Raw genomic sequence first — 24,485 nt, 5'->3', positions numbered from 1 at the left:
TATCGCTCCGCTGAATAATTCCCTTAAAATGAGTTTTTCGTCCTGTTAATACACCGAAGTCAGAATAGATAGTAAAAGATGAGCATCTTTTTTCTTGAATAATGGTTTCAAATAATGTCCATCTGTCATTTTTTTCTGCGCCTTCTAAACGCGGCTATTACTGTAACCGACTGACGAAAAGACTTATAATTTGGCCCGTACTGACGTTAAATGTATTTTATTCGAGATTTTGACCGCAGAGACTCCATCTTGTTGCTCTAGCTCTTATAAAGAATTGTGAAACGGCACATTAACTTCCCCTACGTTGAAAGAAATATATGGCTTGCTATATATTTATTATATTCGTCTTCCTTTTTATAATGGGACTTTTCACTATTCTTTATGAGTTCTTTTCTTGCATTATTACTCCTTTCTTTGGAACAATTTGTTTATTCATGCTGTAAGTGGCTTCAATCTGTACTTCTTTGACTCGTCATCACTTGAGATGGTTTGCCCCTTTCCTATTCTTTGAAATATAACTTGATGTTTGCACTGTTATGTACTCCTTTACTGTTTCCATTTAAGTCGTGAATTTCGTATGCATTATTTCTGAATGAACGGTTAATCCTAAATGGTCCTTCAAATAAATGTAGGAATTTCGCAAAGACTTTGTTCGTTACACTGGAAATTGCGGGTTTCTTTATTAATACCAGGTCGCCTTTCTTCAACTCAGGTTTGAATTTCTTATGCTGTACCCTCCTTAACCTTCTCTGTGCTTGTCTGTACAGCCTCTCGCGAACCAGTTTGTTAATTTCGTCGATATCTAAGTCAGGTTCAGCAGGTAGGTGAACAATTGCGTCCCAAGGTCTTTCAGGTTTAATACTATGATGAATGATTTTAGGTATCTGTCCGCTGGATTCATGTATTGTGTTATTCATGCTGTCTTCTATTATTCCTATTACCTCTAACCACTTCCAGTGTTGGTTTGGACAATAGATTCGACAGAATTTCGCTATTTCTTTCATGCATCTTTCAACAGGATTGGACGCTGGATGTCTCACCGAGCAAAGAATGTGTTTAATTCCTAACTCCTCCATGGTTTCTCTGAATTGAAGCGACGTAAATTGTGTCCCTCTGTCTGACAGTAATTTCTCAGGCTTTCCCATGTTAGGTAAGGTGTTTTTGATTAGACGTTGTAATACCTGCTTTGTGTTGGCGCGTTGAATTGGTTGCAACGACACATATTTAGAGAACACATCCATCACTACAACTATGTACTTGTGTCCCCTTCTGGCAGTTGGGAGTCTACCAAAGATATCTATAGCATATAGTTCTCGAGCTTTATGAGGCAATATAGCTCTGGGTTCGTGTCTTACTGTACCACTGCCATGTTTAACCCTTTGGCATATGTCGCATGTTCTCACGGTATTCCTCACCGTTCTTCGAATACCTTTCCAAGTAAATTTTTCGAGTATTACTTGTGTTACCTTTTCCACGCCACCGTGACCTGTAATTCTATGTATGTGCCAGATTACTTCCTTGTATAACATCGAAGGTAGTACTATTCGTATCCTCTTATGACCTTTACCTGATCTAGCCATTAGTATGCCTTGCTCTAAGTTGTAGATTTTCGTAATTCTCAATTTTGTTTCACTTTCACAGTTTTCATCTTCCAATTTATCTATGATTTGTTTCAACCTTTCGTCTAGACGCTGCAAGTGTACTAGGTTCTGTAGTTTCTCTAATGTTTCTTCATCGTCCGGGACCAATTCAATTCTATGAATTACTTCCTCTTTCTCCACAGGGTTACGACTTAGGGCGTCAGCAAGGATGTTTTATTTTCCCTTACAATACTCTATTTTTATCTGGAACTGCTGCGTGAACAACATCCACCTTGTTATCCGCTCATTAGTCATTGCAGCTCTCAGTCCAAATGTTAATGCCTTATGGTCTGATCTGACCGTTATTGGGTATCCATAAATAGTTTTTCTCCATTGCTGTAAGGCGTAAATGATTGCTAATAGCTCCTGTTCTGTCGTAGTATAGTTAACCTCGTGGCTCCTTAATTTTCGGCTAGTGAATGCTAGATATATCCTTTTGGGAGGTGTTCCTTCTTCTTCTTGGTATAAACAAGCTCCGATGCCAACATTAGATGCGTCTGACTGTATTATAAATTCTTTTTCATAGTTAGGATAGCCTAATTTAATGCTTTTTGTTAACAAGGTCTTTAGTTCTTGGAATGCTCTTTCTGCCTTTTCATCCCATTTCCACCTGTTGTTGATCTTTAACAAATCCTGCAAAGGCGCGGCGGTCTGGGTATATCCTTGACAATGGTTAGAGAAAAACTGCGCCATCCCAAGAAATTGTCTGACGTGCTTTATACGCTTTGGTCGGGGAAAATCGCATATGGCTTGGATCTTAACTGGGTTAGGTCGTACTCCTGTACCGTCTATCATGTGGCCGACGAATAGGACCTCTTCTTGACAGAATTTTGATTTTGAAAGGTTGATCTTAAATCCCGTGGCTCTTAAGTTTCGAAACAACTTCTCGAGCTTGTCACAATGCTCCGTAAATGTTTTAGTTGCCAGAATTAGATCGTCCACATAGTAAGTTAAAAACTCCTTTACTTCCGGCGTTAAATTTCTGTCTAATGCTCTCACCAAAACAGCACAACTATTTCTTAATCCGAATGGGAGACGACAGTAGATATATGTCTGATTATCAAACATAAATCCGGTTAACAATCGGGATTTTTCCTCCAGAACGATGTGATGATATGAAGATGTAAAATCCATGGTTGAAAAATACCTCATGTCACGGAATTTCTGAATAATATCCTTTATTTTTGGAGTTTGATTATACTCTGGAATCAATCGACCGTTCAAAAAACGAGCGTCAAGGCACAAACGGAGTTTCCCGTTGCTTTTTACGACAATTACCAAGGGATTCAAATACGGACTTGATGTCTTCATTATAATGCCATCGTCTTCCATTTCCTTTATGATCTTCTTCACTTCTGGGAAGTGTTTCTCCGGAATTCCATAGAGTTTGCCTTTATAGGGCGTCCAATCGTTCACTATTAATTTATATTTAAAATTTGGAATCTGTCCTGGTTTATTCTTAAATAAATCCGAGTATTCCTGTAAGATTCCATGAAGTTTTGATTTTTCGACTGTGGAAATTTTAGCATTCGCCACTGCTTCCGCTATGTTCGGCATGTCTTCTTCCTCCTCCATAGCCATTACCCTTTCTATGCTCGCAACAATGTTTTCGTCCGCCAGAGATATCTCTCCTTTCTCTAAGTGAAAGTTCGGATGCTCTTCCGATGGTACGTTTTCTTCTCCCGATACCTCCTTGTTATCTATGATCATAATGTTGTCATTGATCTTAATCCGTTCTTGGTTTTCCCTGGTGTGTTCGTCAGATATAGGGAACCTTATTTCTTGTTTCTCCATATCGATCGTCATTCCAGTTACCGTCATGAAGTCTATCCCTAGTATAATATTATATTTAATCTTGTTCATGACTATGAATGGATGCTCAAAGTGCCGGTTTCCAATATTTATTTCCAAATATGTTTGTATATTGCATTCCACTGTTTTATCTGGAATTATCCCTCTTATTTTAATTTTCGAAACTGGGATGGTTAATAATTTCATCCTTCTACTCATATCTTGGAATAATTCCTTCGAAAGCACACTGATGCTAGCCCCAGAATCAACTAAACAACGTACTTTCATCTCTCCAACTCTTGCCACGATAATAGGCAATTCATACTTTCTCTTTATGTGATGTACTGTCAAATCCTTAATCAGTTCTTCCGAATCGATTTCCCACGAATCCACCTGTGTTATGAAATAACTATAAATCTTGGAATCCAATGCGTTCTTTATATTCTCAACCTCACCTTCTAATTCAAAATCGGCGTTTTTTTTTTTTGCTTGTTATCTTTTCACTTTCTCTTCTACATTCGAATTCTCTCACGTTCGGATCGAGGATCTGTTCTTCCTGTTTCTTCCTTTTGTACCTTTGCAACTCCAGACTCTCCGCTCCCTCTACATCAGCGTTGACGTCCTGTTCTCTAATTGCTTTTTCCCACTTGATCTTTTCGTTTCGGTCCTCATTTACATCGCGTGTAGGTCTCCGATTATAAGTTTCCCTTCCTTGGTCAGCTCTCGTATTTCTTCTTCCGTAACCATATCTTCCTCTAAAATTATTTCTTCCTCTGTTTTCTCTGTACGGGTTCCTGTACCGCATGTTGGGTCTATAAGCTCTATTTTCCCTATATGCTTCTTGGTTGTAGGACCCTTTCCTACAATAGCATCTTTCTTCATCTCTCCTTCCATTCTCCTGGTTTCCCCATTGTCTCTTCCTGCTCATTTTTACTCTTTCTTCAGGGGTATTTCCATCGACGTTTTCCTGTGTGAGCACATTAACCGTTTCTTCACTGTAAGCGTTCCTAATCATTCTTTGAGGGTGTGGTGCTGTAGTCATATCGATCTGTCTGAGTGTCGTTTCCATTTGCACTGCCGTAGTTGGGTTAGCAGTAGCCAGTAACCTTTGTATATCGGACGGAAATTGTCGTTGTATCGTTTTGATCGCTTCGAGCTCACTGGGTGGCGAATCAAGGTCTTGAAACCGATGAAACTGGAAAGCGAAATAATCACTAAACCCTGTTTGACCGTTCGTAGCATACTTGCGAGAGTACAACTCTAAGCGTAAATTCTGCTGCAACTCCGGACTCCAAAATTTCTGTAAGAACGCCGTTTTAAAGTCACTATACTCATGGAAAGTATATTTAAATGCTTGGAACCATAAGCTTGGATTAGCATCTAAATGCTTTTCCACTATTTTCAATTTCTTCTCCTCAGCGATGCCATGTTCCTTGAAGTAATCCTCCATTTCCCTAAGGAAACGTTTGGGCGAAATACTGGTGGAATTATTAAAGTGCTTCGGTCTATCATCGAAGGTTTTTATAACATTAATAATCGTAGGATAACCACTGTTTCCGTTATCCACATTTGTCTCTCCCATACTGTGGTTAGAACGTGTGGCTGGTATGGGTGTCACTTCTCTTTCATTTATTTGAAACTCCACTCCTCTGTTCCGCTCGCTACTAGACATCATAACAGTCTTTCCTGTTCCTTCCTCTCGAATTTCTTGTAACTGAGCTTGCATTTGTCTAAGCCCTTCTTCAGATTTCGTTATTCTTTGGTTTAATTCATCCTTATGTTGTTCTATTTCCTCTCTTATCTCCGTTATTCTGCTTCCAATTTGGTTTGCAGCCTGGTCGTACTTCTTTTCCAGACTTGTACTCGTGGTTAGCACGTCCTCACCTAGTTTTCCTATACTTTCCTCACATAATCTCCATTTTTCTTGGGAATCTAGGCTTAACTTTTCCATATTATCCGATAAATCCTTTATTACATTCTCCTTCCAAGATTGGAGATAGTTATTGTTTCCTGTCATCTCTCTCCTAATTTCGTTTATTTCTTCTCGCATCTCTCGGTTTTTCTCTTCCATATTTCCTCTGATTTCGGCTTTCCATTCATCTATATTGTTCTTCATCTCCTCCATCATTTCTCTATGTTTTGCTTCTTGTATCTCCCCCATTTTTCTCTCCAAATTTTCCATGAATCTCTGATATCGTTCCTCTTGTTCTTGCTTCTCTCTCTTCCTCTCTTCTTCCTGCTTCTGATTCATTTCTTCCATCATCTTCTTCAACGTTTCTTCCTGCTTTCTCATCTCTTCCTGCCTCTCTTTCTTAGCTTCCACGTCGCGCCTTCTAGCTTCTTCCTCGCGTTTTTCATCGCGCTTTCTAGCTTCTTCATCGCGCTTTCTAGCTTCTTCATCACGCTTTCTATTCTCTTCTAATCTCTTTTTTTTAACTTCTTCATCGCGCTTTCTAGCTTCTTCATCACGCTTTCTATTCTCTTCTAATCTCTCTTTTTTAGCTTCTTCATCGCGCTTTCTGTTTTCTTCCATCATTTCCTTTATAGCCTGCAACAATCCCTGGCGCTCTTCTTTCTGTCTTCTTTCTTTCTCTTCCTGCTCTTTTTGGTATTTCTCTTGTTTCTCTTCTTGGTCTTTCCGATACTGTTCTTGTTCTTCTCGTTGTTCCCTTTGATACTCCTCAAATTGAGCTTTCAAATGGCTTAACGTCGTCATATTGATATTCAATTAGTATTCTAAATTCTATAAATCCTAATAAACTCTATGGTTTTACCTAAATTCTCCACAACTCAAGTTCTCCAACAATGTCTCTCCCACTACTCCAATCAACAATATATATATTCAGCAAATACACAGGCAGGCTTCACTACTTGGATCCGATTCAGCTCACGATGTTGACCCAATCACACTAGGAAATATGAGGTACTTGTTCATGTACTTATGACTCCAATTCTTAACTGAAAATAACTCAAATAACCTCTTACAATCTATCTCTTATATCTAAGTTACATCTAATTAAATTGACATATTAGCAGTAATTTATCCTTCTTTCCTAGTTCTGACTGCTATCAGCCATTTGCTGCTATCCTCTTCAGAGCAACCATCCATTTCTTCTTTCTCCTGTTCCATTATCTATACTGTGCATCTACTTGTTCTCACAGTCTAATATCTTGCTGTGTCAACTTCGATCCCATAAGATTATAACGCCTAACAGTCCAGTAAAGAAATTACCGTACAACATCTTCATCTCCATGCAATCAATCTGCTGTTACCATCAATAATTCCTCATCCATTAGTTTCTAAAATATCTCCTTCGTCTCACCCACTTCTCGAGTAAATTCTCCCGTTTTACTCTAATATTGCACCGAAGACCCGTCATTCGACTGTCATCTCTGTCATCTTCTTACTAGGTTTCCCGATGTTTTCCTCATTCTTATTGTTACATATGGGAATCGACCTCTTCACAGTTCTGTGTCGTATTCTTTCTCTTGACTTCCCACGACGACTTTCTCTTGAATTTCCACATACATGAGTATCTCAAAAAAAAATTCTGTTTGGTTTGCAACCAACAGTTCCCATGGCGTTTTCCTCCATTCGCATCACGTTGAGGTGCCCTTTTCTATGGCGACCAACGGTTCTTGACCACGGTGTCTTTCTCGAATTGTCACACGTATGGGCGACATTTTCTACTTGCGCCGTTCCCGCGTCCAGGCAAGGACACAAGAGATCCAGACTAGCTCTAACTTCAATAAATCGGGTGACTGAGTTCTACGGGTGTGAGTTCCGCAACGGAAAAACGACCAGGTCAAACAACGGAATTCCCTAACTAACGCAGAAAGACGTCTCTTACTCGTATTTAGCTAGGTACCATTCTCATTAATTCTTAAGAAAATCGTCGTCGATCGTTACTACTACAATCTTACAACTAAACCTTATGCTAAGAACACAGAGAAAGAGTTTTTAGGTTTCACCATTCAAAATTTATTTAAATATTAAATCAAATATTCAAGCAATTAGTTCAAAACTTAACTAATGAAGTAGCCTTAGTATTGACTGACTCATCGTCGACCTAGTAATCCATATCCGTCGATAACATTGGAAAAATCACGTCTTTTCACTTCACCCTAAGTGATTGAATGTTTTCTCGGCTTAAATAGCTTCCTTTCTTAGTACTCATTCATCTCCGAAATCATCAATTAATATTGTAAACGACATGACACATGTGGGAAGATTCTTAAAATAGAATGCCCTATCCTTCTCTTTCAATTCACCTAGCGAGTCGGGTGATGATTAAATAAATTAAATTGGATACAGCTACTAGTATTTACAAGTGCCTTCTTGGCAAGAAAATAAAACATGAAAATTATTTACATTTAAAATATAGGATGCATCCACAGAAAAGAAAAGAAAACTCCTATCAACTATTATTTATAGTCCTTCTAGTTGTATTATTTTGAGAAATAAAGAAACACATGTGGACCTTCTGAGCCATTCTTCAGTCAAGAAATGGAGTTCTATTTGTTTAAGTCAACCGTCCTTGGACATCGCATCAGATTATGTTAACTAATACTTGATATTTATTCAAAAAAAAAAAACTATCACAGTACTTAAAATTCAACTGACTGATTGACTGTCCGTAGCTTTAAGACTATCAATGAGGATATTCTAAACTCTTCTTGCGTTATTCTGACAAGTACACACATATACGTTTTACGTCTTAAATATTGCTCTCTGCCTATTTAGTTGCTTTTTTTAGACACTCATATTTCCTTATGTTACACATCATGAGCTAAGCTACGTCCATTGTAAGTCGTAATCATCCAATAAGTAACATCTTCGCAAGATTTAATTCATGAATTTAAGGTAATATGACCTTATCTTATTGACATAAACTACGTGCGTACGAAATGGCAAGAAACGTCATCACTCTGGTTCTACAAGGTTATAACAACACATGCTACCAATGGAAAATCTACTTAGTCGGATGACAATATCTCCAGCTAAAAGAAATTGATCCTCCTTCGAAACCCTAGGTCACCAGCGATCGGCCTATAGATTGAAATTCATACAGAAGTGTAATTATTCAGTGAGTTCTCGAGATCTTCCTAAGCGAATCAGTGAAGGCTCCAGACTATCCAGAGTAAACATTTGCTTCTCCGAGTAACTTAATATGGATAAAGAAACATTGCGCTCGACGTCCTGAGATCATGTCCTGAGCTAGATAAAATGCGTAGGCTTAAAATCATTGCGTGGAATTGGCGAGAAATCAGTGATCTTCTCCATTATAACATTTGAAATCACGAGACCTTATTTCATGCAACTATGACTCTCTCTCGAAGAAACAATAACTACAACCATTATACATCATCAACAACTCTATATCATATTCATGACGCGATAATTATTACTCTTATTTCATATAACCACACTATCACTTTATCACGTAATTCATTACCTTGGCTTGCACATGAACGTGCCGCGACATTACTAAAATGCCTACTTTATTTACTACAGTCATAGTACCAAATTTAACGTAACTTGGAATAGTCTACTGCCATTCCTTCATAACACAAATCCTATGCATGATCTCGTACAATTTGACGTTGCTTAAGTTTATAACACGCAGATATAAATGCCTACTTCATTCTTACACATCACTGGTAATAATAATAATAATAATTTTAGCGATCTCTTCACGCATGTCTCTGGAAAACATTACGAACGAACATCACTTGGTGACCACGCCTACAAATGGAATTGACGTTTCGTACGGATGAGTACCTACTTCCAATCAATTTAGCTAGATGTTTGTTTACGCACTGTGTTCGCACCAATAAATATTACAAAGCAAAATAAAGAAAACAATATCTTCTTACTTACGAAAACGACTTGGACATTGGACTTAACTTTGCTCAAGATGGTCTCGGCGTTTCCTCCTCTCCGGTCATCTGAGACTATGAGCTGGTCATCTGGTTCCTCCACCAGTGGTTGGGTACATCGTGGCTTCTCATCATCGCTCACTGGTCATCCGGGATAGCCAACATCGTCTCGCCTCGTCAGGATCCAAGCAGCATCGCCTTGCTTCCTTACAGACCCATGATGAAGACTCGTGCGTATGGAACAGAACAATGATAGAATGTTTGACTCATTGCTGACATTTTTTCAAGTACTATAGCTCTTGCGTTGCTCAGATTGTACAGGTTTTTACTGGAAAACAGTTAGATCACTAAATAGTCCAGAATTGTCTAAGACTTATATTCAGTATATTCTGATTCGAAAATAAATTTCTTTCCGCCGTCTTTTATCAGCCTAAATGCACTTAATTTACTGGTCCGTAAGTGTCTTTCAATGTTAACCGGTGTCGGGCAAATTTCATCAAGGGCTTGCGTCACTGCGTGACGTAGTTCCACAGTAGTATATCTTATCTCGTATTGTTTCTCGTATTAAATCTCTCGCGCGGCGTTTAAATCTTGATCTCTGCCAAATAGAGTGTAGTCGGGAACTAATCTTCGTTTCCAAATCTCCAATATATCGCTCCGCTGAATAATTCCCTTAAAATGAGTTTTTCGTCCTGTTAATACACCGAAGTCAGAATAGATAGTAAAAGATGAGCATCTTTTTTCTTGAATAATGGTTTCAAATAATGTCCATCTGTCATTTTTTTCTGCGCCTTCTAAACGCGGCTATTACTGTAACCGACTGACGAAAAGACTTATAATTTGGCCCGTACTGACGTTAAATGTATTTTATTCGAGATTTTGACCGTAGAGACTCCATCTTGTTGCTCTAGCTCTTATAAAGAATTGTGAAACGGCACATTAAGCACATACCTTCATCGACTTATGGCGTACATGTTCATTGCAAGTTCAGTGCTACACTCCCGTGGGGTCACCAACGACAACATTAGGAGAGTGGAGTGATTACACTAGGTATTTTACTCGTCATGCTACAAGTCTTGTCCTAGTTGTCAGTCGATAAATCAGCGTAATGGTGCAGACATGTTGATTATCTTCGGTATGTACTTAACTAAACCTTCCAAAGATGTATCAACACTGAGTGTTTTGATCTGCTGATGGGAGTGAAGATAAGATCAAAAGAGGCTCTCAAAACTCAAGTGTGATATGGGGAGGAAATAATATTGTGTTTTGAAGTTTCATTTGACTATGCAATCAGTTAAAACAATATATCCTGAAAATTTGGCATGAAAATAGGAAAACCATCAGTGCCGAGAGACTGTGAACTACAGAAATGGAGGCTTGCTAGCTATAGGAAGGACTTGAGCTGGACTAGGACTGAAACATAAGCCAAAATTCGTTGGCTGCTATGTGATCAGAAAAAAATAAAACAACTTCTCTTGCAGGTTTTTTTTAAAGATGGCTTCCATGAAAGATCTGCAGAGACATCCAGTTGTGCTGAGGTGTTGAAGCCATTTTGTCTGGGGTGTATGGCCAAAATGTAGAGATTCAGATGACAGTGATGAGGGAAGAGGATATTGAATTCTGTTTGGACACTGGCACATGTGTGTGCTCTTTTGTGTGTAACAGTGTGTGCTAAAGGAAAGAATGGACAAATTGATGGTTGTTGGACACTTAAGTGATGGTTTGTTAACTTCCAGTTTATTGTTTTAATACATAATTGAATGTTTTGTCTATACTTCTTGTTTATTTCTCTATTGGATTTGTGTATAGAACCACATGTTAACATTTTTAAATTGTCCATTAATTTAATTATTCATTTTCACAATTTGCTTTACACAGATAGGTCATGATGGGATAGGAAAAGACTGAGAGTGGGAAGGAATCTGCCCTGTTAATGTACAGCTTAAGTATTTGCCAGGTGCAAAAATAGGAAACCACAGGAAACCTTCTCCAGAACTGCCCAAAGTAAGGTTCGAACCCACTAACTTCCAAATCCAAGCTCAAATCTGTATCCCTAACCCCATGGCCAACTCTCTCGGTCAAATTAAATATCTTTTGTAGTGGTTAAGATCCACATTTTCACAACATAAAAGAAGAATCATCACCACCCACCCTCTTGCTTGAACCTCATTTGGGAAAATAGATTTCACATATTATCTTTTGTACTTCCTTTAGAAGTACGCACCATGTAGTGCAAGTTATGTTGGTTTCTCTTTCCAGAAATGGAGTGTCTGCCCAGCGAGGTACTGGAGAGAATATTCTCCTTCTGCACTCACAGAGATCTGGTTCAGTCAGTTCAGAACGTGTGTTCTCGGTGGAGAGAAGTGACCCAGAGTATCAGCCTGTGGAAGAACGTGACATATTCTCCTGAGAAGGACACAAGCTCCGAACAAGTTGTGGAGATGCTGAAGATTTCTCCAAAGTTACAGAACATTATTCTCCAAGATAGATATGATTATAGAGTTCTACAAGCAATAACAGACAATTGTGCCGAGTTGAGAAAGTTACAAATAAGTAGGCTACCGAACACAGATGTGAACTTTATTAAGAACTTGCAGGAGAAATGTCCAAATGTTGAACAGCTCAGAATTCCAGACCGTGTGTTGGTAGACTTAGATAAGTGTGAGATTGTTGGAAAATTTACCAACTTGAAGGTTTTAATTCTGTTTGGATTCCATGCCTCAAGTTACTTGATCAACTTAAAACCAGTTGCTGACCAATGTACCGAGCTGGAACATTTCGAGTTTCTGAGTATCAATTTTGAAATGAATGATCTTCATTATCTTTTGTCTATGAGGAAAGATACACTACATACACTTGGAGTATCTTGCTGCAACGAGTCTGGCGAATGCGTGCTCCCAGCTGTGTCAAACTGTGAGCTGAAATCCTTGTGTCTTTATTTCTATGGCCATTGTCGGAAACATGACAAGAAAATAGAATATTTTGGAAGACTAAAAACAGTACGAGCACTTGCGATTAAAGACTTATATTATGAAGAGTCAGATCATCTGAAACAAATATTTGAGAATGAAAATATGTCACATTTAGTGAAATTAAGGCTCCAGTATTCACCTAATTTTGATGATGATGTTACTGAAGTCATTGTAAGAAACTGCCCCCTATTAAAGTATCTTTCTTTGATAAGCTGTAGTAAGATGACTGATGCTAGTTTAAAAATCATGCCTAATCTTAAACAGCTTAATTCCTTGAGTATATCTGGTTGCAGTTTGGTGACAGGCACTGGGATATTTCATTTACAAGGAGTACGGGGTTTGAACTGCCTTACAATATCATGCTGTTGGAAGGTAACAAAGGTAGGTTTGGGATATATAGCAAAATTGAGAACATTACGACATCTAACTCTAGAGAGGCTAAACTTGGTTCAATTCCCATGGGATCTAATTCTTCTTCACATGAAATATCTCGGATATCTTGGCATCTACAATTGTATAAATATGGATTTACGTGCTGTCGAGAAACTGAAAACTGAATTGCCTTGTTTGAAAGTGGAAGTGATATATAATTGGATAAAGGTTTCTGAACATTGTACCCCCGAAGGCTGCCTCTAACATTTCGGTCGTGAACTTCTTGGCCATATGCTAGGTTCTTGATTTGATTTCAATGTCTCAGTGATGAGTGAAGCTCATAAAGTCAAATAAGTATAGATGAAGGATCTTTGCAGTAAAAATAATGCATAAAAAGACAAGTAATTTGATAATATAAAACTGTATTTAAATATTTTCTCTAGTAATCATTTTATAAAGTACAGTCCATCCTTATTCATCTCCTTCCCCCTCTCCTTCCCCCACGAAGGTTTCAGGTGAATACTTTCTTGATAGTCTGAGTATCGGGAATTCTCTGTATGTTTCTTCGCAGTTGAGTTTACTTTGCACCAACACAGATAGGTCTTATGGTGATGACGGGATAGGAAAGGGCTAGGAGCGGGAAAGAAGCGACCGTGAACTTCAAGAAGGTACAGCCCCAGCATTTGCCTGGTGTAAAAATGGAAACCATCGATAACCCTCTTCAGAGCTGCCAACAGTGCAGTTCGAACCCGCTATCTCCCAAATACAATATCCCAGCTGCGCAGCTCTGCTCTGCAATGCCGAGTTGAACCGAGCGCAGTTGGAAAGATGCCCATTGCACAGCTCCTTGGTTTGCACGCATGAGACTTTGATGTTTGAGAGGACCTGTGCTAGATGCTTGAGTCCGTGCAGTCTCAACGCGCATGAGTGATGCCAGGCATGGCGGCATTCTGTACGGCAAAACACGTTTCCATATTATGCAAACAGAATTGTCCACTATAATTATACATGGAAATGGACACTGAAAAACAACCTAATCTCCTAAATATTTTCTGATATTTTATTAGGCATGTTAGCCAAACACTAAATGACAGTGACTTGACAGGGTAGGATTATTAAACAAATAACTAGAGCAAGATCCTTACACAATGTTGAAGTTTTTACATGAGATTACAGTTCTTTAAACAGTGTTGCCTGAAACCACACGTCTTTCTCCAATTCACCTCTGTGTAGTGAGAGTGGGTATGTTTTAAGTCTTATTTGGTAATACATTTGGCATCAGTTTAACGAGTTGAACCCTCCGACTATCTTCACATCTACATCAGTCACAGGGTGATCTACCACTGTTTGAAATATTGCTGACTTTTCAGCAAACATGTAATTAATGGTGGTGCAGTACTTGGCAACACCTTGGAGCTGCATTTCTAATTAGTGAGCATTTTTCACTATAAGGCCAGGCTGAGTGGCTCAGATGTTTGGGACACTGGCCTTCTGAGTCCAACTTGGTAAGTTTGATCCTGACTCAGTCCGGTGGTATTTGAAAGTGCTCAAATACACCAGCTACATATCGGTAGATTTACTGGCATGTAAATGAACTCCTATGGGACAAAATTCTGGCACCTTGGCATCTCCAAAAACCATCAAAGTAGTTAGTGGGGTGTAAAAACAATAACATTATTATTCTACCAAAAGACCTTGGTTCATAATCCTTGGGTATGAAATGTGCACTACAAATATAATTGTACTTCTTCGCGGGTTTGAACTGTGTCGCACGTGTGGGTTTGGCCCTGTTTTATGGCCAGATGCCCTTGCTGAAGGCAAACCAATATTTAGGGATGTGATAATTATTGCGTGTTTCTGTGGTAGTTTAGTGGTTGAAGAGGACAAACAAACCCCCTGTCCTCAAGCCAGAAGAATTAATCGATGATGATGATGATGATGATGCTTGTTATTTAAAGGGGCCTAACATTGAGGTCATCGGCCCTTAATGGTACGAAATGAAATGACAAAGTAAAAGTTCAAAATCATCCACTGACCAAAATAAAAAATGTGAAGAACGAATGGATGGACACGAATTTAAAACAATCAGTGGATCCGGCTCAAAAAACTATCATAAAAAATAGTATTACTGACCAAGGGACCACTTCTGAAGCACAATCCTGAATCGAAGATACTTGATGTGTAAAGGGTTCCAAAATCCAGGGCAAAGGCCACTCAGAATGGTACGTATTGCTAGTAAAGTAGAACCATGGTATGTGTCATGTTGGGGTACAAATCAGAAGGAGCGAAGACTCACGGTGTTCCACACATGATGGTACTATTCACAAGTATTGTACGTCGTACAGGTAACGCTGACCTATGGTGTTTCTCACACATTGGCGCCACTCATAGCCAACGCAAACCGATGGGGTTCCTCACCTAGGTGTACTAATCACGGGCGCCGGTATTCCCGTGGTGTTCCTCACACAGTGGGTACTAATCAGAGGCAACGCAGACCCATGGTGTTGCTCACATGGGTACGACTCACGGGTACTGGAAACCCACAGTTCACACCCACTGCTGCTACTAAGCACAAACCTATTTCGTACCTAACATAGTGGTACTACTCACAAGTAAAAGCAACCCATGGTGTTCCCCGCTTGATGGTACTAATCAAAAGTACTTTCATGGTTCTAAGACAATCATCCCTTGGTTGCCCCTTGTAGTCACCTCTCACGACAAGCAGGGGATACCATGCGTGTATTATCCTTCTGCGTCCCTCACCCACAGGGGGTAGAGAGAGAGAAAAACAAGGGATCTGTCACGTCGAAAAATGAAGTTTCGGACGAAGAAAGGCAAGCGCCACGAGGAGTGTGAAAATGAAAGACTCCCTAGGCCTCGAATGCTCTAATACCGTCGGGGTCGGAAAAGAACGAGAGTTGACCAAGGATGTCGGACATGGTAGATGAAAGTGAGGAGCCTGGCACAAGTAAGTGGAAGCAATGTCAAGACTCAGCCAAGGGCCCCGTGGTCGCCAATCTACACTCCCAAGTTGAGATCCCCTTGGGCCCCTTTTAGTCGCCTCTTACGACAGGCAGGGGATACCCCACCCGCAGGGGGTGAAGAATTAATCAGCTGCAATTTAAATCCCTGGCCTGGCCAGGAAGCAAACCCAGGATCTTCTGAACGATGACCATTCAACCAAGCAGTCGGTCATAAATATAACTCTACTTGTTGGACACGAATCCTTTCCACTTCACAGCGATTACCCACCTTATTATTCAACAAAGGGGGATTTGCATGTAAAAGAACAATTCTTCAATAATAATCATAATAATAATTCAATGGCTTATATTAGTCAGTGATTGAAGTATTACCGGCTTGAATAAGTTAAATTACGTACCTATGAGAGGATATATCTCACTGCCTGATATAACCGACCTTTTAAAGTAAATCAAGGCATAAAACAGACATAAATAAGGCAAAGTTAAATACGATAGCTAACGTGCAGGCTCCTTTTTGCCGTGGAGGTTGGATTGGATCAGTCATCCATCTAGTGGTATATGAAGATACTACATCATTGCACTTTCCTCACTCTCGCAATGCTGTTGTAGCTCGAAGTAACATGTTTTCTCTTTAATGCTCCTATGTGTTCCAAGGTCATCAGATAAATCAAAGGTGATGGGGGAGGAATGACGAGAGTAGAGGTGGGGGAAGGAGGACATACTAGAACGATGTTGATGAGTGGTAAGAAGTAATACGGATGAGGTTTAATCATGCCTTAACTCCCAATGAGGCAATGGTAATGCAATGCATGAATTCTGAGTTTCCACGAAGATGATTTATTCAGAAATTAACTACCAATTAATTAGCAACAAGTGTCTCTTGCTTATTGTATAATCCTGTTACTGAGATAATAAACACAATCAATTGTTTTCTTTATAAAAGCCATTTAATATTATAAAGTATGTTTATTTAATATCTAACTGTGTGTGCAATTATAAATTGAAGAAGTGGATAATCATTGTAATGTATGTCTTGTATCATACTATCATCACAGTAATTTATGTAATTCACATAGTGATTATTATTTCAATGTTTCCAATCATATATTGAATGAATAATATTCCAAAAGCTAAATTAATCGGTGATGTACTGAAAGTGCCTAATCAATATTCAAGAAGAAGAAGAAGAAGAAGAAAGTAGAAGCTCTGCTTTCCTTGGGGAGGCCTAAGATTCACCGCCATCTAACACCACGCTTGACATCACGCACAGCCGAACATAGCTGACGCTGCTCCGATCCAAAGCAGTATCTTACTCTAGCATCCGATGGAGGTTAGCGACTCAGCGGCTGCGCACGTGCTCTGGTACTCGCATTTTAAACTATACACTTTCATTGTATATTTATTTATAAATGATGACATGACTTCATCCCCATTATTCATAATTATTGAAAACAACTGGAAGTAGGCCTATATTTTAAAATTAGAAGTTCTTTCCTTTCAGATATTTAAGTACAAATTGCACAGTACATTAGATATAAATAATACTTCGTCAGAAACATAAACTCATACTCTAAATTCTAAATTTGTCACTCACTCATACTCTTCGCTACTCTACATTAGCCTCTGACAGGCGTACTGCTGCTTCTAGGCTGAACGAACCCTGTGGTGCAAGCTGAAGATTTCTGAATGGCGTACTCCTGTCTTGAGTAGAGAATACGAAAGAACAACTGAAGATCTGTGGAACGATTGAACTAAGTTTCTTTAGTGGAGGTCCACTACAAGTACGGTACGTACAAAGAGAACCGGGCAATGATGATTTCATATAGACATTCGCATATTAGGCTGCATTTATGAGTGGGTATCTTGCGAGGAAAATTATGCTTATATGTATTTTCTAATAATACCAACTTGTGGATGTATTCAGTTCATCATTTCTGTTTGCAGACAGTGGTTGTTTGTTCTCATTTTGTGTGTACTGTACCTCTGAATTTTGTGTATTTCATTTGGTCTGCCAAAGTATAGTGTCTATTTAGTTACGTGCCGGGTGTTGTTCAGTTGAAGTGTAGGTTCTTACATAGCGTTATAATCAACCACGTCAAGCAGTATTCATGTTCTGATTGTGGTAAAACCCCATGGCGCAAGAGCCCCGAAAGGACATGGCCTACCAAGGGATCGCTGCTCAGCCCGAACGCCTGCAGATTACGAGGTGTCTGGTCAGCATGACAGATCCTCTCAGCTGTTATTCTTGGCTTTCTAGATGGGGGCTGCTATCTCACCATCAGGTAGCTCCTCAAATGTAATCACGTAATCTGAGTGGACCTCAAACCAGCCCTTAGATGCAGGTAAAAGTCCCTTACCTAACCAGGAATCGATCCTGGCGCCTCCGGGTAAGAGGCAGGCATGCTATCCCTATACTGCGGGGATGGAAATTGTGGTAAAACGTATGAATATAATAGAAATCTTAGTCAACATGTTTCTAAAGCCCATCCAGGGAAACTAGATGAAATTGTAACTCGTTTAAAGAGTGAGACATCTCTTTCGCACCAATGTAAATTTTGTGATAACCAATTCACGCAGATTATAATTTAAAATGTCATGAGCGTCAGCGCCACACAAGTTTATATGGAGGACTTGAAACTTCATATACTATGGCAGAGAGCTTCCTGGAGTGGAAACAACACATTGAAAGTGAAACATGTTCACAGTATATAAAGAAAAGGGGTCCTTATACCGCAACTGATAACACAAAGGAACAGACATTACTATGTCATATCCTAAGGATATGGCAAGCTGGGGACTGGATAGGGTTCTAAAATGCACTCCAATTTACAATAAGAACACCAGGTTAAGGCGGCTTAATGCCAAGAGTTAATATATTGAAATTTCCCAAAGTTATTCACTGTACAATATATACATCTATATATACAACTCTTGATGCTAATTTGATCATGAATTAGGGAACTTCCTACACCTGCACAACTTTCTCTCTAGCTAAAAGTTCTTAGTTCCCTATTTAGTTCATTCAATACTAGTTAATACTTATCTTCCGAGCGATGGGAGTCTTCTACGACGTCTTCTTTCTTGAAGCCTGAGTTTTACTATCACACGTTAGCACACGCGGATACACTTCTTCCCTTCACTGGTTTCTCAAGAGATACAGTTCTGATTTACAATGTTACAGTCCAGGCTAATCACTAGGTGATTGAGTTCATATGTTGTACTGGAACCTGTCGATCCGTGGTTACCTCTTTCCTACTGACCGGCCCAATCTTGTACAGTCTTATCCCTGTTTCCTGGATAATAGGAGACCTTAGTCCCTGAGTGATGCTTCCCTCTAGCCTCCTGGTATAGTTAGTGTCTATTGAGTGGGTTCCTCCAGAGAACTTCACTCCTATTGAAGAACAATCAAAGTCCTTAATTGTCACCCTTTACTTTACGTCTTTACTAGAGCAGTAGAGATTATGTGCTTCCACTGCTTGTCAGAATCCGTTACTTTTCCCTGGTCGCGTAAGCCTAATTTACTTAAAAGGCTTCCCTTATTTTCTCGTTAATTTACAGGATCGCTAATGCGTTCCCTTCACCCTACTACTCTTTTACAGGAGTGTTCAGACTCCTGATGTATTGTCTAAGAGTACTATTGTCAATGACAATATTCCTGACTTCGAACTTCACTTCAAGTTCTGTTCGCGACCTGACTGGCTCAATGTCCCCGCCAGACCTTCAGCTTCCTTCCCAACTACCTCTTCTGACTGTGAGCTATGAACTAACTAACTGATTACCTCTCTCTGCTCTCCCTTAAGTTAATTCTGTATTTCGCTGTTGCTATGCTCAGCCGAACTTTGAACCCTGTGTACTTCTGATTTGTCTTATTCTCATTGGCTGGCAGCATCCCTTCCCAGAGGGAATTCTCAACCTTCTCAATTGTTCCAGAAGGTCGAACCTCGGAATTTTCCCTGTACTACGTGCGGTTTAAGCCGCGCTCTGTCATCCTTGACCATGTACATACAGTGATAAGGAATGACCAATATCCTGTGTTTGTTCAAACATTTCACCACTGCCTGAAAGCTCAGAACTGCATCTCTTTTAGTAATTCCCAATGAATATTTCAATCTCATTTTCTTACACATATAATTATTTCATCTTGATGCCTTAAGTTCTATTTCATTTCCAGACTCAAAATTTCTTATATCTACTTTTATTTCTGCACTGTGAGGTCGCGGTTCGAATTTATTTTCGAACCGCGTGCTCACGACTTATGACATGCGGGAGTGCCTGATCAGCGATACGACACCTCCCCCCTTCGGAAAAGAAGTGTGTGCGTCCACATGACGCAGGCACTTCTCTTTTACACTTGCTTGTAATGACTTTCTTATTGTATACTCTTTTCTGTTCCCTTGAGGGGTTCCTAAACTCCCTTCCGATAATCACTTGTAATTTACTGTTATACTCTTGTGCGTGACTTCTTACCTAGGGGTGATTGCACCTGACTGATAGTGTCATCTTCACTTTCCATTTCATGAATACTGACACGACCTGTGACAGGTCTACTTCTATCGAAATGTACTACTAAGTCATCATCAGAGCTTTTAGCTTTAATTTTGCTTTCATTTACAATCTTCTGTGTGAGGCAAATTTTAGTGCAACACCCCGAGGTATCTTTCCAACATTTCTTATATGTTGGACCTAGATAGAGGGGACAACATTTACAACAAGTTAAAATTCCTATCATTATTATTATGGCTATCACTGTCCATACTATAATCTTGTAAATATTGAAGTGTGAATACAAGTGATTGGATTGCAAATCCTTTTCTTTCTCAGTAATAAGTTTTTCTAAATCTTCTACCTTTCTACTCGTATATTTGAGTTCATTTTCATGCACTAATATGTTACGTAAAGGGGTTTCCTTTAAATCTAGTTCTGGTAATTTTAAGTTAACATTTAAATGCTCACAACAATCATATGTTAGGAACAGATCAGGAACTATGTCCTTTCTATTAGTGGTATTAACCTGAGTTGTAGATTTTAGTTTTATGTTTGGCCCGTAGGCAGTGCAAGTTTCGTAAAAGGTGAGAATACCTACTCCCTTTATTGTGACATCACTTGTGTCTTTACATACCATTGTGAATTTAGTTGGTTTTATGGTTACATAAATATATTTATTTCTACTGATTGACATCCAAAACGACTGTTGTACTTGCACTATATCTTTAGGACAGTTTGTTGGCATGGAGCTAGTACCAGTTAATAAAGTTAAAATACAATCATCTTCTCCATGAGTAATTTTTAAAGGAAAGTCTAATGGACATACATTTTTATCATCAGAGATTGCCTTACATTTGAGCATTTGGTCCTTGGACAAGTAAGTATATAGTTGTTGTTCTTCACTTATCATAATAAATTCTGATGTTGGCCTTATTATAATAAATTGATGACTTTCTCTTGTTACTGGTGTGGGGAAAGGAAGAATCTTGTACACCTTGAAATTCTTTTCGTCACTGAGAGGAGTTGTGAGTACATATAATAAGACATCTTTGTTAATGATAGCCTGCAACTGAGCTATCTTATAAATTAAATACTCATGAGTTGTGCCCAATTCAAATGGTAGGGTCATCTTCTGAGGGAGTTGTCCTAGTGCTTTTTTTATAAGCTTTAACTATTTCTGCAGGGCTTAAAATCTGAACATGAATAGTTCCTAGTTGAGCATATGTAAGGGCTGAGGTTATCACGTTATACTGTTCATGTAATTGGACTAATAAGTCCTCAATTTCTATTAAATGTTGATTAATGTTTACTTCAATGCTAAGTTGGTCGTAAGCTTGTTCTAACTGTTCGGTTTCATTTCTTATAAAATTTTTAATTTGTTCCAGACTTTGACTAAGTTTTAATTCATTGTTGGTGACGTCATATAGTGTACTGTTCACTGACTGGAGTGTTGAACGCACGACCAACATTTGGTCTTTTGCAATTTTTAATCATTGACATCTGTTATTTTTGTTACGTTAATTGGCCTGCCGATAGCGTTTCGGTTCCGGTATTTACTACGTTGATTAATCTATGTGTATTAATTCTCTTTTATTTCACTTGCATTTCATGTCTGTTACCTTTCTTTCTGTGCGCTGCTCATTTCCAATATTGAGGAAAACAATGGGTAACTATCTCACCATTTATTCTCTGGTATGCCTTTCTAATGACACTTAGGTCACCTATACTGGTTAATGGTGGATCTGTTGAGGATCCAACCAACTTTCGGACTGGCTATACAATATGCATATACACCTATTCCTTACATACCATTATCCTTTTGATATTACTGCACTACTTGCGTACTTTGCCAGTTCTATCGGATTTAGAAAAAGAACGGAAGAGTTAAATTTAACATCTCTCATTATCTCACAGTGTTGACCTAGCACTGTCTTGTTATCTAGCCTAAAACTCCACCATGAGTTTGACAATCTACATTTCGTCTTCACATTGTTCAATTGAACACATATAGCCTACTGTATTATGTGAGCTTCTACAATCACAATTGCCATAGTGAACTACAAACACTATAATAGTAACTTCCTTCTAAGGCGGGTTACGTTCACCATATTATGTGGTACGCATGTGGTATTTCCCTAATGAATGATTCTCGTGCCGACGTTCGTGTCCTGCACGTGGTTTTACTAAGTGCAGACACCACCATAATTCATATATGTGCTCTAACTTGTTCACCCCTGTTGGGTTATTATGTCATTTATCTCCCGTATATACACTTGCTGTGGTTAAGTCTGCTTAACACATTCTCTTATCAGCAGTAAGGCGTGCTGTGTTTACTAACAGCGATTCATGCTGAGGGGTTCAGCATCTCTTTATCTACTAGGTACCGTTATGTTAGTCTTGACTGACAAAGTCATTCATTCTACTTCCTCCTACAGCTAGCCTACTCTCTATTATTATTATTATTATTATTATTATTATTATTATTATTATTATTATTATTATTATTATGGGTATAGTTTTCACTTTTAATTAGGCCTTTCAGATCGCCTTGCCTTATGCACATGCTAATTTATTATGCCTCCCCGTCTGTCGCGCTACATAGTTGCGTGAACGACATGTTCCACTGTGAGGTTGAGACCTCACATCTCATCCCAACAAGGATACTGTATTTAGGTGTTAGATACCGTAGTCACGTGGACCTAGGGTGGCTAGCCCTATAAGGTAGCGACTTTCGACTTAGGAGTTGCCTGCTATATTTGCAAGAGAACATAAATTTCAATTTCAAGAGTAGTACTAACATGTTCTGTGGTGTCTATGCTCAGATGAGCCTTATCATGACAGGGTTTTTTTTTTCTTTGGAGTTCTGCCCAAGTAGGGTATACTCCGCTTTGTTTCCTTCATGTGGGAACGTACTGGATCGGCTATGTGCCGTCTTATCTCAATATCATTCGTTTGCTAACACAGCGGTAGTTCAACTTATCTGTAAGGTCACTCATTCATTCGAGTGTGGTACTTTCGCTTGTTTTGCTTACTATAAGTTATTACGTGTCATGTGTCACAGAATTGTTACGTACCCTGATACAGGTGTTCACTAAGAGTGGTTACTACTGTTTTGTTTTAACATACTATCAGGCTTGGTGTGTATGAAATTTAATTGGCAGTTATATTAGAGGGTCTTATAATGTATAGTAGGGTAAACTATACCCTAGGTTGCGAGAGTGCATATGAGCCATGTCCTCGCCTCCCATGACTCTTTATTGAAGGATGCTGTCCAGTTACGCGCCCTGCGTCCTGCGCACCGATATTCTAGGCCCTTTTCGATTGAGGTTGAATTTCTATACTCCCCTGGAAATTTAGCACGATGGTTTGGCTGAGTATTTCATATAACTCTACCAGCAACCTTCGATAGTTCCAAAAAGCCATAGGGGTAGAAGGGGGTGTGGTCTACCGTGGCCGAAATAAGGGCCATTACATTTTTTTGGAGGTGGCCTAACTAATGAAGAGTTTGAGGCGATTTTGGTGTACTTTTATGAGTTTGCCTCTGTTGTTCATTCTTAGCAAGCAATTTACACCGTCTACTTTTTCTACTGTGTAAGGGCCTCGATAAGGCTGTGAAAATTTAGAGCTACGTCCTTGGCGTAGCGTTTCATCTCTAAGGAGTACTTTATCTCCTATCTGAAAAGTTACCTCATGTAATTTCTTATCATAAATTTCCTTCTCTCTTTCTTTATTACTAATGAGAGTTTTCCTAGCAATTTCCTGGTTCTGCTGTAACCTGTGCGTTAGCTCTTCAACTACATTCTGATATTCATTATAGGTGGCTTCTGGCTTTCGCTGTAGTATACCAGGAACATTCGCCTTTCGACCGAAAATTAACTCGTAGGGCGTGAACCCTGTGTTTGTATGTGGAGTAGTGTTGTACACAAATGTAGCAGTGGGGAGATACTTATCCCAATCATTCTGCTCTGAGCATATATAATGCCGCAAGTACTCCACTAGTGTGCGATGCGCTCTCTCTATGCTTCCATTAGATTGTGGGTGAAAAACAGTAGTGTGCACCTTCTCGATTTTTAACAATCTGCACAGTTTCTTGAACGTTTGGCTCATAAAGTTACTACCCATATCGGTTAGTATAATGTTGGGAATCCCAAAAATACTGACTACGTTCATTACTAGTGCCCTAGCTATAGTTTCCGCCTCTTGATTAGGGATCGGAATAGCTATTAAATATTTGGATAACAGATCTTGGCACGTGAGAATAAAGCGATTAGAATTCTCGGTCACCGGGAGTGGGCCTACCACGTCCATTGCCACCTTTTCAAACACAGTCTCGGGAGTATCAGTCACCTGCAGTGGAGCTT

The 24,485-nt window shown here is 39.2% G+C and overlaps 1 protein-coding gene across 3 annotated transcripts in view; it reads left to right on the top strand.

Moving 5' to 3' along the window:
* Positions 1 to 24,485, top strand: part of LOC137503083 (F-box/LRR-repeat protein 2-like) — a 154,049-nt gene that overhangs the window by 104,167 nt on the left and 25,397 nt on the right. Inside the window, exon 1 of one of the 3 annotated variants that reach the window (XM_068230530.1) lies at positions 361 to 712. The exons of 1 other annotated variant lie outside the window; for it this stretch is intronic. Coding sequence is in view for 1 of the 2 variants with exons in the window: in XM_068230528.1 (XP_068086629.1) it covers positions 9,529 to 9,541 (13 nt within the window). In the remaining variant the exon portion in view is untranslated. Of the gene's footprint in view, positions 1 to 360; positions 713 to 8,687; positions 9,542 to 24,485 lie in introns of those variants that run through there. One more of the 3 variants, XM_068230528.1, reaches the window with a different exon arrangement.

Source organism: Anabrus simplex, chromosome X (genome assembly GCF_040414725.1).
Source record: "Anabrus simplex isolate iqAnaSimp1 chromosome X, ASM4041472v1, whole genome shotgun sequence".
Classification (NCBI taxonomy): domain Eukaryota; kingdom Metazoa; phylum Arthropoda; class Insecta; order Orthoptera; family Tettigoniidae; genus Anabrus; species Anabrus simplex.
This window is presented reverse-complemented; position numbering and strand designations above follow the sequence as displayed.